Raw genomic sequence first — 14,522 nt, 5'->3', positions numbered from 1 at the left:
TCCTTCCTTATTTCTTTATTATACTATATTTATATTAAATTAAATTGTTAAAAGCTACTATCATCCTCCTGACTTAAGAGTTAATTTTATAAATGGCAACCACAACCATTTTTTTACTAATATTATTTAACAAAACCAATTTCTAAATATTACATGTAGCATTTTAATTATTACATATAACATTTGTTTTCATTATTACAGTGGCCAATTTCTAAATATTACATGTAGCATTTTAATTATTACATATAACATTTGTTTTCATTATTACAGTGGCCAGAAAACAGATTAATTTGAATTCTTTGCCAGGCTTAATTACCAATATTGATTAAGCAGAACATATTACATTGAGCTCTTCTAAAGGAGGAGGCTACTCTGATACAGAAAGGTTCCTACTTCTATTAACAAAGTTGGGGCCCTTGCAAAAAAATTTGCCTGAGTGAAGAACTTAAACTGCTGCCAACTATACTATGACTGAAGCTCTGTACAGCTCTGATTAGTTCAGATGCAATCAAATAATCTCTAAGTGTTTCCATGGGAAAGGGAAGGGATCCAGGTGAAACTGAGTGTACAAAACTATGAAAAAATCTACATCAGAGAGGTGTCATTTGTAGGACAGTTTTCCAGCAATACCAAAATACAAAACTATTGTTTCTCTTTAAGATTTTTTCATGGTCCAGTCTTAGAGGAGAGGGGAGGATATGGATGTAGAACACAGGAAAAACTTGAGGCAAACTGGGAAGCTGCCCTCTGCTAAAAAGCAAGGAGGGCAGTGTTGGCAGCTACCTCAGAATTACTTTCATTTCCATTAAGGAGACAATCTTCCTCTCGAAATAAGACCTAAAAATTGAGAGACTAAGAAATCATATTAGATCAAATGGGATAATATATGTAAAGTGTTTTGCAAATATTAGAGCCAATATAAAGGTCAGCTTTTATCATTATCAGTCTTTAGTTCTTGCATATTTGCATAGAAAAACAAATGCATTGGGATAGGCATTATTGGAAGAAATGCAAAAGACAACTTTTTCTCACCAAAATCCCTTTCCTCTTATGACTGAAAAACAGTACACAATTTCCTCCCTTTTTCCAGGAAAGTTCAGGCCAAACTATATTTTAAGAATTGTCATGGGGGCAGCTGGGTAGCTCAGTGGATTGAGAGCAAGGCCTAGAGACAGTAGGTCCTGGGTTCAAATCCAGCCTCAGACATTCCCCAGCTATGTGACCCTGGGCAAGTCACTTGACCCCCATTGCCTAGCCCTTACCACCCTTCTGCCTTGGAACCAATACACAGTATTGATTCCAAGACAGAAGGTAAGGGTTTAAGGAAAAGAAAAAAAAAAGAATTGTCATAAGCATAGAATTAGTGAAGGAAGAGATAAAAATGTCACCAACAAATGGAGGATAGGGACAGTGAGAAGAAATTTGAGAAGTAGTACCAAATTTTTTTTTTTTTTGTATCTTAAAAAAGAAGACTGATACAGATTTCCAAATGAAGTTCAATTTCCTATATCATCTTATCAAATACAGAGTATGCTCCTCTACAACCTTACCATATACTCTGTGAGAAAAAGTAGTTCTAATGGAAAAACAACTGCCAGGAGAACGAAACAAATATCTCCGCACATTAACCATCCATCCTTGACTGCAATCACAATTTTACTCACTTTGGGAGTAAAAAATATGGCAAAGCATACATATTCATTCTTTTCTTTTATACATGAATGCACGCATGTGCATGTGCACACACACACATCCCATTTGATCTAGCCTCCTCTGTGTGTGTATGTGTGTGTGTGTAAATTTTTTACAATGATGCCATGCAGACTTTTTGAAAGCCCAATCCCTGCAGTTAGGATTTGTTGGGTGTGCTGGAAATCAAGGAAGCTGGCATTACAATATATCATTTACTGCTGTGAAAGATATCACACAAAAATGCACTCTACAGCTGTCACTACTGTAATTGAAATAAGTTTCTTTTTGCTGCTAAATCCCTAGTAAATGGCACCCAACCTGCATTAGTCCCTGTGATTTTCCCTGCCGTGATTCCAATGAGAACTCAATCAATGATTCTCCGTTTTCAATCAAATGGAAGTTCTTTTTTCAGTGATTGTAAAGTGTATTAGTTTAGAAAAACACACCACCACCATAGCAGACTACCATCAGACATAGTGCAGCATCACAACTCACAATCTGCATTAAGCACATAATTGGGCAAGAATTATAAAACCTCCAAGATCCTACAACTAAGAAAATCAGAAGATTTGGAGTCATCTACTGGCTTCATGAATTTTCATTTCAAGTAATGTAGACTATCTGGAGAAGGAAATAGCAAACCATTCTTTGCCAGTATCTTTGCTAAGAAAACTCCAAAAAAAGATGTCAAAAAGAGTGGCTATGACCAAACAACCACAACAAAACATAGTCTGTATGTTTCCTGTTTCTATTGATTTTGGTGGTGGTCTATTTCATCCCTAACCACCTTGGTATTTCTATTTTTTCAGAATTCCTAAGATGTTCTATTAATCCAACTGTTCTTAACTTTTTTTTTTGGCATGGAGTTCCCTGGCAGTCTAGTGAAACATCTTCATAACATTGTGTTCAATCAATCAAAATGTGGATACAGTGGATAGATGATAAAGCATTGGACCTGGAGTCAGGAGGATCTTGGTGCAAATCTGGCCTCAGACACTTCCTATCTGTTTGATGCTGAGTAAGTCACATAACCCCAATTGTCTAGCCCTTATCACTATTCTGTCTTTAGAACAATATTTTGCACCAATTCTAAAATGGAAGGTAAAGGTTTTTTTTTTAAATACATAGGATTATAAAGGAAACCAATTATGTCAAAATGCAGTTAATAAAATACTTTTAAAAACAAATTCATGGAATCCAAGTAAGAACTCTTGAAATACAATGGATTTTAACAAAGTTAGAAACATCTCTATCTTTTCTTCTAAAATATCTATACTTAATGCCATTCTTACAAGTTTAATTTCTTTTCATATTCATGAAGAGCCTCTAATAAACAGGCCTATTATTATTACAGTATCCTTAGTGTATTTGTACTATTATTGTAGTATTATTACTATTACTAGTGGACAGGTCTCTCTAAAAGAAAAACATTACAGAAAGGAAGCCTGAGAGAGGGGGAAGAAAAATTTAGAACAGGAAAATAATCACCTAGCAATTAGTATATTAATACAGGAAAAGCCAGCAACCTCCAGAATGACTGACAAAGAACAGGGCACTTGTTCTTGTTCATCCACTAGCTTCAAACTGCTACAGTGAATCCATCACCATTTTCCCTCATTCTCCTGGTCTATGGCAACTCTCCCTCAATGATACTCATCACCAATCAGATGGAAGCGACATTGGTTTCGGGGAGAAGGAGGGTGGAACGAAGAATGGTAGGAAAATCACTTAAACCCTCTTTGCCTTAACCCACTGGAGAAGGAAAACCAAGGTGTACATACAACTAAAGGCCCTTCTCTGATCCATCCTTCTCATCTCAAACTATTCATATATTCCCCCACTATCTCTTCCTTTGCTCTGATTTCAGAGGAACACGTAGGCAAGACAAACCCCTCTATAGGCACCGTTGATCCCATATCTGCCCATCTTCCCTAGCAGATTTTCCCACTATCATTCTGAGACTATCATCCATGACACCCTACCTACTGGCTCCTTCCTTCTTTCCTTCAAAAATACCTATGTTTCTTCTTTAAAAACCTTACTTGATCCCACCATCTCCACTAGCTACATCCTATATCTGTCCTCTCCTTTGTAACTAAATTATTTGAGAAAGCTCTTAGTTTTCTTGGCTTTCTTCAGGAATTAGCTCAGATCTCACCTTCCAAAGGAAACCTTTCCCAGTCCTCTTAAACTACTAGAGTGCATGGTTTCTCAGATCACCTTCTATCTACCCCGAAATACTTGTATGTACCTATTTCTTTCATGTTGTCTTCCCTATAGGAATATAAGTTTCTTGAGAGTATGGAATATTTTTTGTCTTGATTTGTAGAGCAAACATCTAAAACAGCATTTGGCCCAAAGCATCAATAAGTGCTAAATAAACGCATCAAATACTTCCCACCCTGCCCCCTTTATCATTTAAAATATTCTTAATTTACCAAACTCCAAAACCAGAACATCTCCATAGGCAAAGGGGAAGAGGACAAAAGGGATTTACATGTGAAAATTTAAACCTCTATTATATACAACTAGCTTTTTCTAGTATATAGCATGTCGTTAACATGTACCTTTCGAAACTACTCCTGTGTTTCTTTTTGAAATTCCTTCAGTTCCCTTTTGTGCATTTAAAACAATACTTTTATCAAATAATTTTCTTTCTATTTAAGGGGACATGCTTTCTCTAGATCTTCTCTCCCTTACCAATCCCAGCTTCCATTAAAAAAAAAAAAAAAAAAAAAAAGGAAAACACAATCCCTCAAACAATAAAATATATCATATCAAGCAAAATAAATCCACATATTTGCCATGTCCAAAAATATGTGTCGAATTTTGCATCTTGTGTCCATCATTCTCATTTCAGGACATAGGGAATGTTTCTTCATTAGTCCTCTGGAATCATGGATGGTCATTACATAGATCAGAATTTTTCTTGAGTCTCTCTGAGTTGTTTCAATTGCAGTATTGTTCAAACTGTGTGAACTGTTCTACTGTTTCTTCTCACTCCACCTGAATCATTTCATATATGTTATTCCAAGTAACTCTGAAAATGCCTTTTTCAACATTTTTTACAAAGTAGTAATATTCCATTACACTCAGATACCATAATTTGTTCAACCATTCCCAAATGAATGGACATTTCCTTTGTTTTTACTTCTTTGCTAAAAGAAAAAAGAATTGTTATAAACATCTTTTTATAAATAGGTCTTTTTTCCTTTTTCTTTGATCCTTTTGGAGTATATATCAAGTAGTGGTATAATTGGGTCAAAGGGTATTCACAGTTTAGTGACTTTTGAGGCAGAGTTCTAAACTCAAGTGCTGTTTTATAATCAAAAAATAACAAATAGGGATCTTGTTATCATCTGTACTTTTCAATCAAATGTGTAATGATGTCATTGCCCACAGAAAATGATTTGTGAAAGTCTCTCTGTTCTCATTAAATGTCCATTAAGTATACTCTAATATACCTAGAATAACCAAAATAACTCCTGATAGCTTTTTATATTTAAGCTTTTAGTTGCATTACGTACTCTATAAGGACTGAAAAGCCTAGCAAAACAAAACAAAATAAAACAAAAAATCTGTATTAACTATCCCCAGGACCAAATGGTATTTAGAAAAATCTGTTTGTCCCTTACAAACAAACAAACATACAAACAAAAAAACATTTACCAATGTCTCATCTAACCTCTGCTATAGAAAACAGCCAAGAATACTAACCCTGCCATCCCCTCAAGCTATTCCCTCCTATCTTTCCTCCCATTAGTGCTAAACTTTCAGAATAAAAACAGACTATACTTTATGTTTCCACTAATAGGGATGCAAAGATTTTGATCTGGAAGAGACCTCAGAAAATACCCAGTCTAACTCCTTCAAACCTCAAATGGCATCAGAGGTTAAGTAATTTTGTCCAAGGACAGAGTAAACAGGAGAGCCAGGTTTTTAATCCAGATCTTCTGACTCTAACACTCACCTCTTCAATGTCCATTCATTTCTTAATTCATTTCTCATTTCCTTGTAATCTAGCTTTGAATCCCATCCATTTACATAATTGCTTTTTCAAAGGTTAGTAATGACTAATAATTACTAAAGCCAATGGTTTTTTCCCCAAATCACTCTCTTTGACTCTTCCCCTCCTCCTGCCCCATCCCAAGACAGTCCTTTAGTCTTCCCAACAACTCAGTTTATTAGGCATCTATAGCTGATATGTGCTCTTTGTTATCTCCTGTGGATTTACAAACATCCGTGTCTATTCAGTCTCCTCTTTAAACGGCATGTTCCCCAAAAGAAATATCAGTTTTACACCTTGAGAATAATAAAAAAAACAAAACCCATTTCTTATTGATACAGTGCTTTACAGCTTACTAAGCACTTTCTTCATTATAGTACCATGAGGGAGCTAATGGAAGTGTTATCTCCATTTTATAGGTGAGGAAACTGAAGTTTTCCAAGAAAGTTACTTCAAACACCGATTTTCTGACTCTGCCCTTACTACCCTACACTGTAGCTTCTAACTTACAAATTGACAGGGCATCAGTCACTATACTCTGCGAGTTTTTGTGATTTTGGTGAGGTGGGGGTATAGACCTGTCATTCCATTTGCTCTAGGAACTCCCTCATGAGGAAACTCCCTCTCCCAAAACAGATCAGCAACTGTTCCATAACTTGTTAGTTTAGGGAGCTGCCCAAGACACAGAAAGCACTAAATAAATGCCTTGCTCAGGGTCACCAATCAAGAGTCTTAAAAGGAATGCTAGTGACCGGCACATGCTATCTTAAATAGCTTTGTATCATTTCCTATGCCTACATATGTATTTGTATATGTGTGCATACAATTGCTAATAAAAAAGAATTCATTCTTCCTAATTTGATAAATTTTGTAGGTATCTGAAAAGCCTTAATAACAATCACTGAAATAAAAACTTCTCTAACTGCAAATAGAAAAGGAAATAGTTCACGACCCAAACAATAACTGAAAATAAGTGGGAAGAAAGGCCTTGAGAAATAACAGGAGCATGAAGTTCATATTAATGAGGTTTTAGGTTCTACTGACTGGCGTTTTCACCTCCTCCAAACTGCTCTACACATCACAGCATTTTTTCGTGTTATTTCAATGCGCAAATGACCATTCAGGTAATTTTGTGATTTATATTTTCTGAGAGCTTGTTTTAACAAAGAAAATATTCTAAATATCAATACTGTTGATATTCTAGAGATATATTAACAGAAATAAAACATTTCTAGTTCTAGTATAAAATGTGCATGCAGTGTTATCTTTAGGGGGGAAAAAAAAACAAATCAGTATCTAAAGACCATACAGGATAATGGATAGATAGCTAGCCTTGAAGCCAGGAAGACAGGGGTCAAAGTCTCACCTCAGATACATATGTGATACAAGCCCCTGAACAAGTCATTTAACGTTTAAGTGCTCTAAGCAACTCACTAGGATTAGGAATGGCAGAGGAAGGACTAGATGGATCTAGACATCCAGTAGAGGAAGTCTGCTCTCCTAGAAGTTCCCCATACCAATTAAATCACAAGTCCTATCCCTTCTCTGCACTTACTAACTGAGTGACCCATTTAATAAGAGAAAAAGGAGTTTGCAAAAGCTATCACACTGATAGGAACTCAAGAAGAAGCTTTCTAAATATTTTTAAATGATTGAAAATCAAAGCAAAAGGAATTATCTGCTTTCAAACTCATCGTGCGTTAAAATCTAATGAGTGTGACATAACCCTCAAGTAGAGTCATACCAACAAAACAACATCCTGACTTATGTAAGTAAGGCACTACAATCAAACTCTATCATAACATCCCAGATACATACACTGAAATGTCTTCAGGCTAACCATCCACTGCTCCAATGACTCAATACCATTTTTGTTTCTCCTGGACCCATCTATGGGAAGATCTGCCATAGGCTAAAACTGGAGGAAAAATCTACTGCAACTACACAAATACACAATAAAAATGTATTATGCGCCATGTGCTATTCCACTGGTAGACATAACATGTACAAATAAACACAATGCATATACAAAATGATGGAGAGAAAGGGGAAGCTAGTAAATACTATTATTTACTTAGGTTACGCCTCTTGCAGGGTTTCCAACTTGAGGTACATATATCACTAGGGAATATGAGAAACTTACCTAGGCAGGACAGAATATTTGGTAAATAGTGGTTTCATCCTATTGAAATGAACCAATTTGGTTTTTTTTTGTTTGTTTCTTATGAGCCCATGCTTGGTGAACTGCAGAATTTTCTTCCTTTCACATTAAAAGGTTTACTAAACACCAAAGGATATGCGAGGCACAAAAAGTTAGGAATGGCTTTTGCAGGAAGAGACACTTGGATATAGCAGGGAAGGGAGTTATATATTTTATTAGAGACAGAGGTGAGAACATAGCTCTTTCCAGGTAGGAGGGAAAGTCTGGGCAAAAGCCCAAACAGAAATAACAGAACCTGAAGCCTCCTCTGTAAGAAACTGAAGAAAGATCTGGGTTTCTGAGCCAGAAGTCTTGGTCTGATAACAACAAACAGAATAAGTGGTCACAGATATGGAAGAGAAAGCTAAGAACAGACACACAACTGATGTCGAGATTAAAACAAATATCAATGCCAGGATCCAGAGATCAAGGGGCGTGTGAAGAGATATGATTGAAGGCAGCAATACAGAAACAACAAAGAGAATCTGTATTGAACAGAATTTGCTATACTCAGTTTCCTAAGAGTGCATGGGTGGTTTTATGAACATCATGCTATGGGGTTCCAACAGAAAAGTCAGGGTATTCCACTCTTTCCTGTTAAATTCTCTTTCATTTGTGGTTCCTAAATTACATCTCTGGGAACTTATGAGGCTGGCCCTACCTTCCAGCATCCTATAATTGAACTACAGCTGGATAATTTCCACTACCACCTACAGCATTACAGCTGAAAGAAATGGCTGTCTCTTAGTGGAAAGGGGCAAATCCTTTAATGGCTCTAGCTCCATTCAGCTCCATTCTAGTAGAACTGCTTCCCACTGCATTTTTGTTGTTATTTGTGGTTGTTTTGCTTAACATTGTTTTTGTAGAACTAATTAATGAGTTTGGCAAGGTACACCTAAAACCACCGTATTTACATTCTATATTCTTTTCCTGCAATGTTTTATTTCATTTTGGGTCCAAGACAGTGGAAACTATGCTTAATTTCCAGTTGCTACATCCATCTTGTATATGCCTAAATCAATGGTTCCCAAACTTTTTTGGCCTACCGCCCCCTTTCCAGAAAAAATATTACTTAGCCCCCTGGAAATTAATTTTTTTTCATTTTAATAGCAATTAATAGGAAAGATAAATGCACCTGTGGCCATCGCTGCCCCTCTGGATAGCTGCAGCACCCACCAGGGAGCAGTGGCACCCACTTTGGGAATCACTGGCCTAAATGAACCTGCCAGTTAAGAGTTACAAAAAAGTAAATTGCTTACTTCCATAAAGAATAAGCAATTCACAAAATGAGGACAGAAGTATACATGAGAAAGCCAGAGAGCTATGGAGTTTTGGATTTGAAGCTAGCACACTCGGATTCAAAGCCCGGTTTTGATAACTTATAACCTGACTGACCTTGGGCAACTCCATTTCCTTCTCTGGTCCCCAGCTTCATGAGTAAAATGAAGGGGTCAAACTAGAGGGTTTCCAAAGTTCCTTCCAGTTCTAATTCTTGTTCTTGGGATGCTATGATCAAACCTCTGGCAACACATAATAGATCCTACACTCTGGTTCATAGTTCTGTGCAATTGAATTTTAAATAAGAATGCTTAAGTGTTTCACAGCCTGCCCCCCCCCAAAAAAAGTTTAATGCTAAAGAGTTTTATTAATAAATTAATCCTTTACTCATATACTTATGGTTGTTTTATATAAGCATGTACTTATGCCTGTATACATAGGTAATGCCATATAATTGTCTATCTCATCTTTTTTTTTAGACTAGCTTTGTGGCCAGAGGAAAAGGAAAAATTATTTTCAAAACACATAAAGCAAAATTTTCTCATTTAACTTTCCAAGTTAATATATAGAAACTATTCATACACACACAAAAACCATTTCAAGACTCCTCATTTATAAATAAAATTTAAATCACAGCCACTTGAGACATTAAGTTCTATAGGACTGGGAAATCAAGTCAGAATTGTCTTGAATGTTGTCACTCTCTAGTAGTAAAGAAAGGACTTAAAGCAAATTGCAAAACTAGGTTTGAACCAGGTGGTTAGACTTACTGGTAAAAGTGCTCACATATTTTGGTGTCTATAAAATAATATAACCTGATGAAAATATCATAGATCATAATGGTACATTTTGTTATTATTCAATCATTTCAGTTGTGTCTAACTCCTTTTGACCTCATTTGGGGTTTTCTTGGCAAAGATAGTGGAGTGCTATGCCATTTCCTTCTCCAGCTCATTTTACAGATGAGGAAACTGAGGCAGACAGGGTTAAGTGACTTGACCAGGGTCACACAGCTAGCAAGTCTCTGAGACTAGATATGACATCTAACTCTGGGCCCAGCACTCTATCCACTGTGCCCACCACGTAGCTGCCCAAGAGAGCACATTAGGCCTACATTAGTGTCTAACTTACCACTGAAAAGTGAGTTGGGCAATGGAAATTTTCTTTGTATTTTATTACTTCAGTTTTTGCCGGTATTTATGTTGCCCAAATTAGTTTCACTGGCAAGTTTAATTAGTATGCTATTCATCATCTCTCTCTCTCTGATCATTAGGGTTGTGAAATAACCCTGGACAAAATACTGATCTCAGCAGTACTCTACCATAAAGTCTATCCCTTGAAGATAATTTATTTAAATTACATCCCTAATGTGATTATCAATAGATTCTATGAAGTCAAACACAATTTTTTTTTGTCTAGTTGACCTGAATGTAAGTAATAATAGAAAAGTGACATTTTTATTTTTTAAATATGGGGCAGCCAAAAGACACACTGGGTTTGAAAGTCACATCACAAGGTTACTATGTAGTACGATAAATGTCAAACTGTACACATCACCTGCCACCCTGTCCATGGAAGTTTCTGACATAGTAATAAAATGGAAAAACGGTTAGTTTAATAATAATAATAAAAGCAACTTCGGTTGGTGAATATTACATGTAGCATCTTGCCATGGTTGCTTAGCAACCACTGGTGAATGAACTCCACAGAGGATGGAAACCCGAAATGAATGTACAGTATGTGCAAGTTTCAAGGACCTGAAGAGAAGTGTCAGTAGTTAATCTAAATTCCAGCTGACAATTACCATACCGAAGTGGGGGAAGGGGAAATCCATCAAGATTTAACAATAACTAAGCACTAACCGTATACTAGGAGCATAAAATTGGATGAAATCTTGGTGCTGTGGGATTAACAACCTAAATTTGACAACCACTATGTTGTTATGAAGCCACTAGTTTTGCAAGGGAAAAAAAAATTGTGACAGCATGATTTGCAAATCACACAACCTTCACAAAAATATAGTTGATGTCTTTTATGCCATAGCCCCTTATTAAGAAGGACTGAGACATACTTCATGCCAAATTATGTCCTCCTAAAAACATGGAGGATTTAGTCAAAGAAGGTGGGTATTAGCCCTGTCCCTAAACACTAGAATTATAAAAAAAGTGACAGTGTATCTGTCATCAAGACCTAATATGTCTGTTCAAAAGTATATCAGAGTCTTGAGGCTGAAATAAATTTGGTGCTTCTTCCAAATCTTTCTCAAGCCTTAGCCAATTTTGTTACCTATTTTAGTTTAAATTGATCATCTAATTTTGTATTTTTAAAATAAATCTAAAGGCTATTGCAGAGTGCTAGGAAATCAAGAATAACGTTAAGGAATAAGGAATTTAAAGCATAAAGATTACTTAAAACTGACAGCAAAAGGGGGAAATGGATTTTTTTCATTTTTTTAGACTTTGCCGTCATGGTGCATCTGTCCTCTCAATTCTGAACCTTCCCTCAGCCCTTGGGAAATTCTCACCCTGAAACATTCCTTTGCCCCCTTGGTCCTTTCCCCCCATCCCATCTCTATTTTGGAGGCAGGTTCAGGTTGATCAAGCTTCAATCCCTCTTCTGGCTCTCCCATCTCTATTTTGGAGGCAGGTTCAGGTTGGTCAAGCTTCAATCCCTCTTCTGGCTCTCTTGGGTCACTCTCCTCTTACTCCTCTCTCTTCTACCTAATGTCTTCCTCCATTAGAATATAAGCTCCTTAAGGGCAGGGACTGTCTTTTTAGCTCATATTTTTATTTCCAGCCCTTAGCATCATGTACCTGGCACACAGTGTTTAATAAATGCTGGTTTACATTTCTGAGACTCCCCATTACTTATAAAGTCAAAAATTTCAAACCACTCACATAAATCTCTTTCATCTAAACAATGAATCAGTATTTTTTAAATTACCTGAGGTGATTAAGAAGAGGCTGTAGTCGCTCATCAGATTGTACAGATGGCAATGACCTCGCTGTTAACTGTAAGAAAATAAAATTTTCAAAAGAAATTCTAGCAAATATAAATGAAATCAGTGAACTTATTTCAACATCTAAATGCAAAAGCAAAAATATGAACATATTTGTCAGGGAAGGAGAATCATATTCCAATAATAGGATGAAAAATAACTGACTATGCCTGCAGTTGCTGTTTTCTTATTAACTTCAGAAATAAATAAACAAGCAAAGTTGAATGTTAAGTAGACAAGTATAAATCCCAGTTTTTCAGAAATTCACAAGTGGGGAAAATGTGTTGTCCAATTTGGTAAGGGGTAGGCAAATTTCTGAATGATTAGTTGAAATTCAAAAAAAGGTTTAATAAATACCTACTAGATTCAATACTTTGTGACTAGGTAATAGCGATATAAAGATAAATCCAAAACCAGTCCTTCCCTTGGAGAAGCTTATATTACATTCTACTAGGGAGAAGGCAGCAAATCAAAGGACAATTAAATATGATATTTGAGGTGACAGAAAGGCATAAATTCAGAAAGAGAGTGGTACTACTGCATGCTAAATAGAGTTAGCCTCAAAGTCAGGAATCCCTGGGTTCTAATTCTACCAGTGTTATCATAGGTCCATTCCTTCCCTATCTTGATTGTACAAAGGGAGAAAAAATACTTAATACCCCTCATAACCACTCTATGAGGAAAGTAGTACAAATATTTTTATTTGCATGTAACAAAGGAAGAAACTGAGGCTCACAAGGAGTAAAGTGACTTGTTCTGGTTAAGAGACAGTATGTGGCAAAGATAGTTTCTAAATTCTCGTCCAGAGTTCATTCTACTACCCTATTTGGCAATAGCAAACTTATTCAAAGTTATCTGAAACGGAGGTATATCACCTGTCTATGTGGAGCAAGAGGGGAAATTATAAACTTTATTTGACATCTTGGCAACATAATTTCACAGCTGATTTAATTCCATAAGCACAAAGACTTAAAAATCATAGGATCATAGATTTAGAGCTGGAAGCAATCTCAGGGGTCAACCCTCTTATTTTATAGAAAGGGAAACTAAGCTGAGAGAGATTAAATGACTTTATCTAGGTTATAAAGGTAAATGGAAGGCACAGCAAAAGAGTCTGGATTTGAATCCAGACATCAACTTCAAATCCTGAGCTTTCCTAATAAAATAACATGGGTACACTTTGAAGTTAGTAAAGTTATTTACATGTATTTTTCATCAACATATGGTGTTTACCCTTATAGACATGAACTTTCAATTGTTGACTCTGAAGAAGAAATGAAACAAGTCATATCTATATTTTAAGAATTCCAAAGTGTTTATTCTAAAAACTAAATCTAAATTAAAGGACATCATAATCATTAGATTTTCATTCATTCATTTCACAGTATGCTGACAATATTTTCAACCTAAAAAACTCACTATTGCACAATCACATACCTCTTTTGTTTAATTTAAAATTTTAATACATTTGAGAGCCAAGAGAATGTCCTTGAAAAATTAATCAGTCAGGAATGGAGAGAACAGAAAAGAACTGTCACAACTTACATCTCTGAAGCTGAAATAGGTTTGTGCAATGTTATGGGTTTTGTTTTTAATGGGAATAAAACTTGACATGACTTACTGTTTATTTCTTATTATTGTCAAAAGGTCAGATGTGTTGTTAAGATGTCCTCCCAACATACCGTACACCTGCTGAAATCACTATGAATACAGCAGCATGTGTGTGTGTGGGGGGGTCTTAATAGAAGTATGGTGACCCCTTGAAAACTAAAAATAATCTCATTTTAGAAATTTAATGTTCTAAATTTGGCTCAGCTCTCATACAAATCTGTAATATGTTAGTCACTTATTATGTCTCCTTCCAAATCTAATAACTACAATGCCTATAAATGTGTCAAAGCTTTCTGTAAACAGCATTATTCTGGATAAAACTGTACAGCATAAATGAATTGTTTCTAGTTGCTCTCATCCTAACAGTATTTGCTCATGATTCCATACACCTCTGACACTTTTTCTTCCTTAGTACTTTCCCAAATCCATTGTTAAAAGGAAAGGAAGTGCTTTCCTGAGAGTTAAAGGCCCTTAATTGGCCTTGATAGCAAAGTGAATGGAATACTGACTTTAGAGTGAGGAAGACCTTGGTTCTAATGTGAACAATTCGCTTAACCTGTTTCTTCCTCAATAAAATGAGGAGACTGTATGTACTCGGTGACCTCTAAGATCCTAAGATTCTCAGATCTAAGATTCTAGCCCTAAATCTATGAGAGAGAAAGAGAGAGAGAGAGAGAGAGAGAGAGAGAGAGAGAGAGAGAGAGAGAGAGAGAGAGAGAGAGAGAGAGAGTCATTAT

At 36.0% G+C, this 14,522-nt stretch overlaps 1 protein-coding gene across 1 annotated transcript in view; it reads right to left on the bottom strand.

Annotated features, from left to right (window-relative positions):
- PRIM2 (DNA primase subunit 2) overlaps positions 1-14,522 on the bottom strand; it is a 409,712-nt gene that overhangs the window by 126,858 nt on the left and 268,332 nt on the right. Inside the window, exon 15 of the mRNA XM_044675355.1 lies at positions 12,120-12,187. Coding sequence (XP_044531290.1) covers positions 12,120-12,187 — 68 coding nt within the window. The remainder of the gene's footprint in view (positions 1-12,119; positions 12,188-14,522) is intronic.

Source organism: Gracilinanus agilis, chromosome 4 (genome assembly GCF_016433145.1).
Source record: "Gracilinanus agilis isolate LMUSP501 chromosome 4, AgileGrace, whole genome shotgun sequence".
In the NCBI taxonomy this organism is placed as follows: domain Eukaryota; kingdom Metazoa; phylum Chordata; class Mammalia; order Didelphimorphia; family Didelphidae; genus Gracilinanus; species Gracilinanus agilis.
The sequence above is the reverse complement of the archived record's forward strand: the minus strand, read 5'-3'. Positions and strand labels throughout refer to the sequence as shown.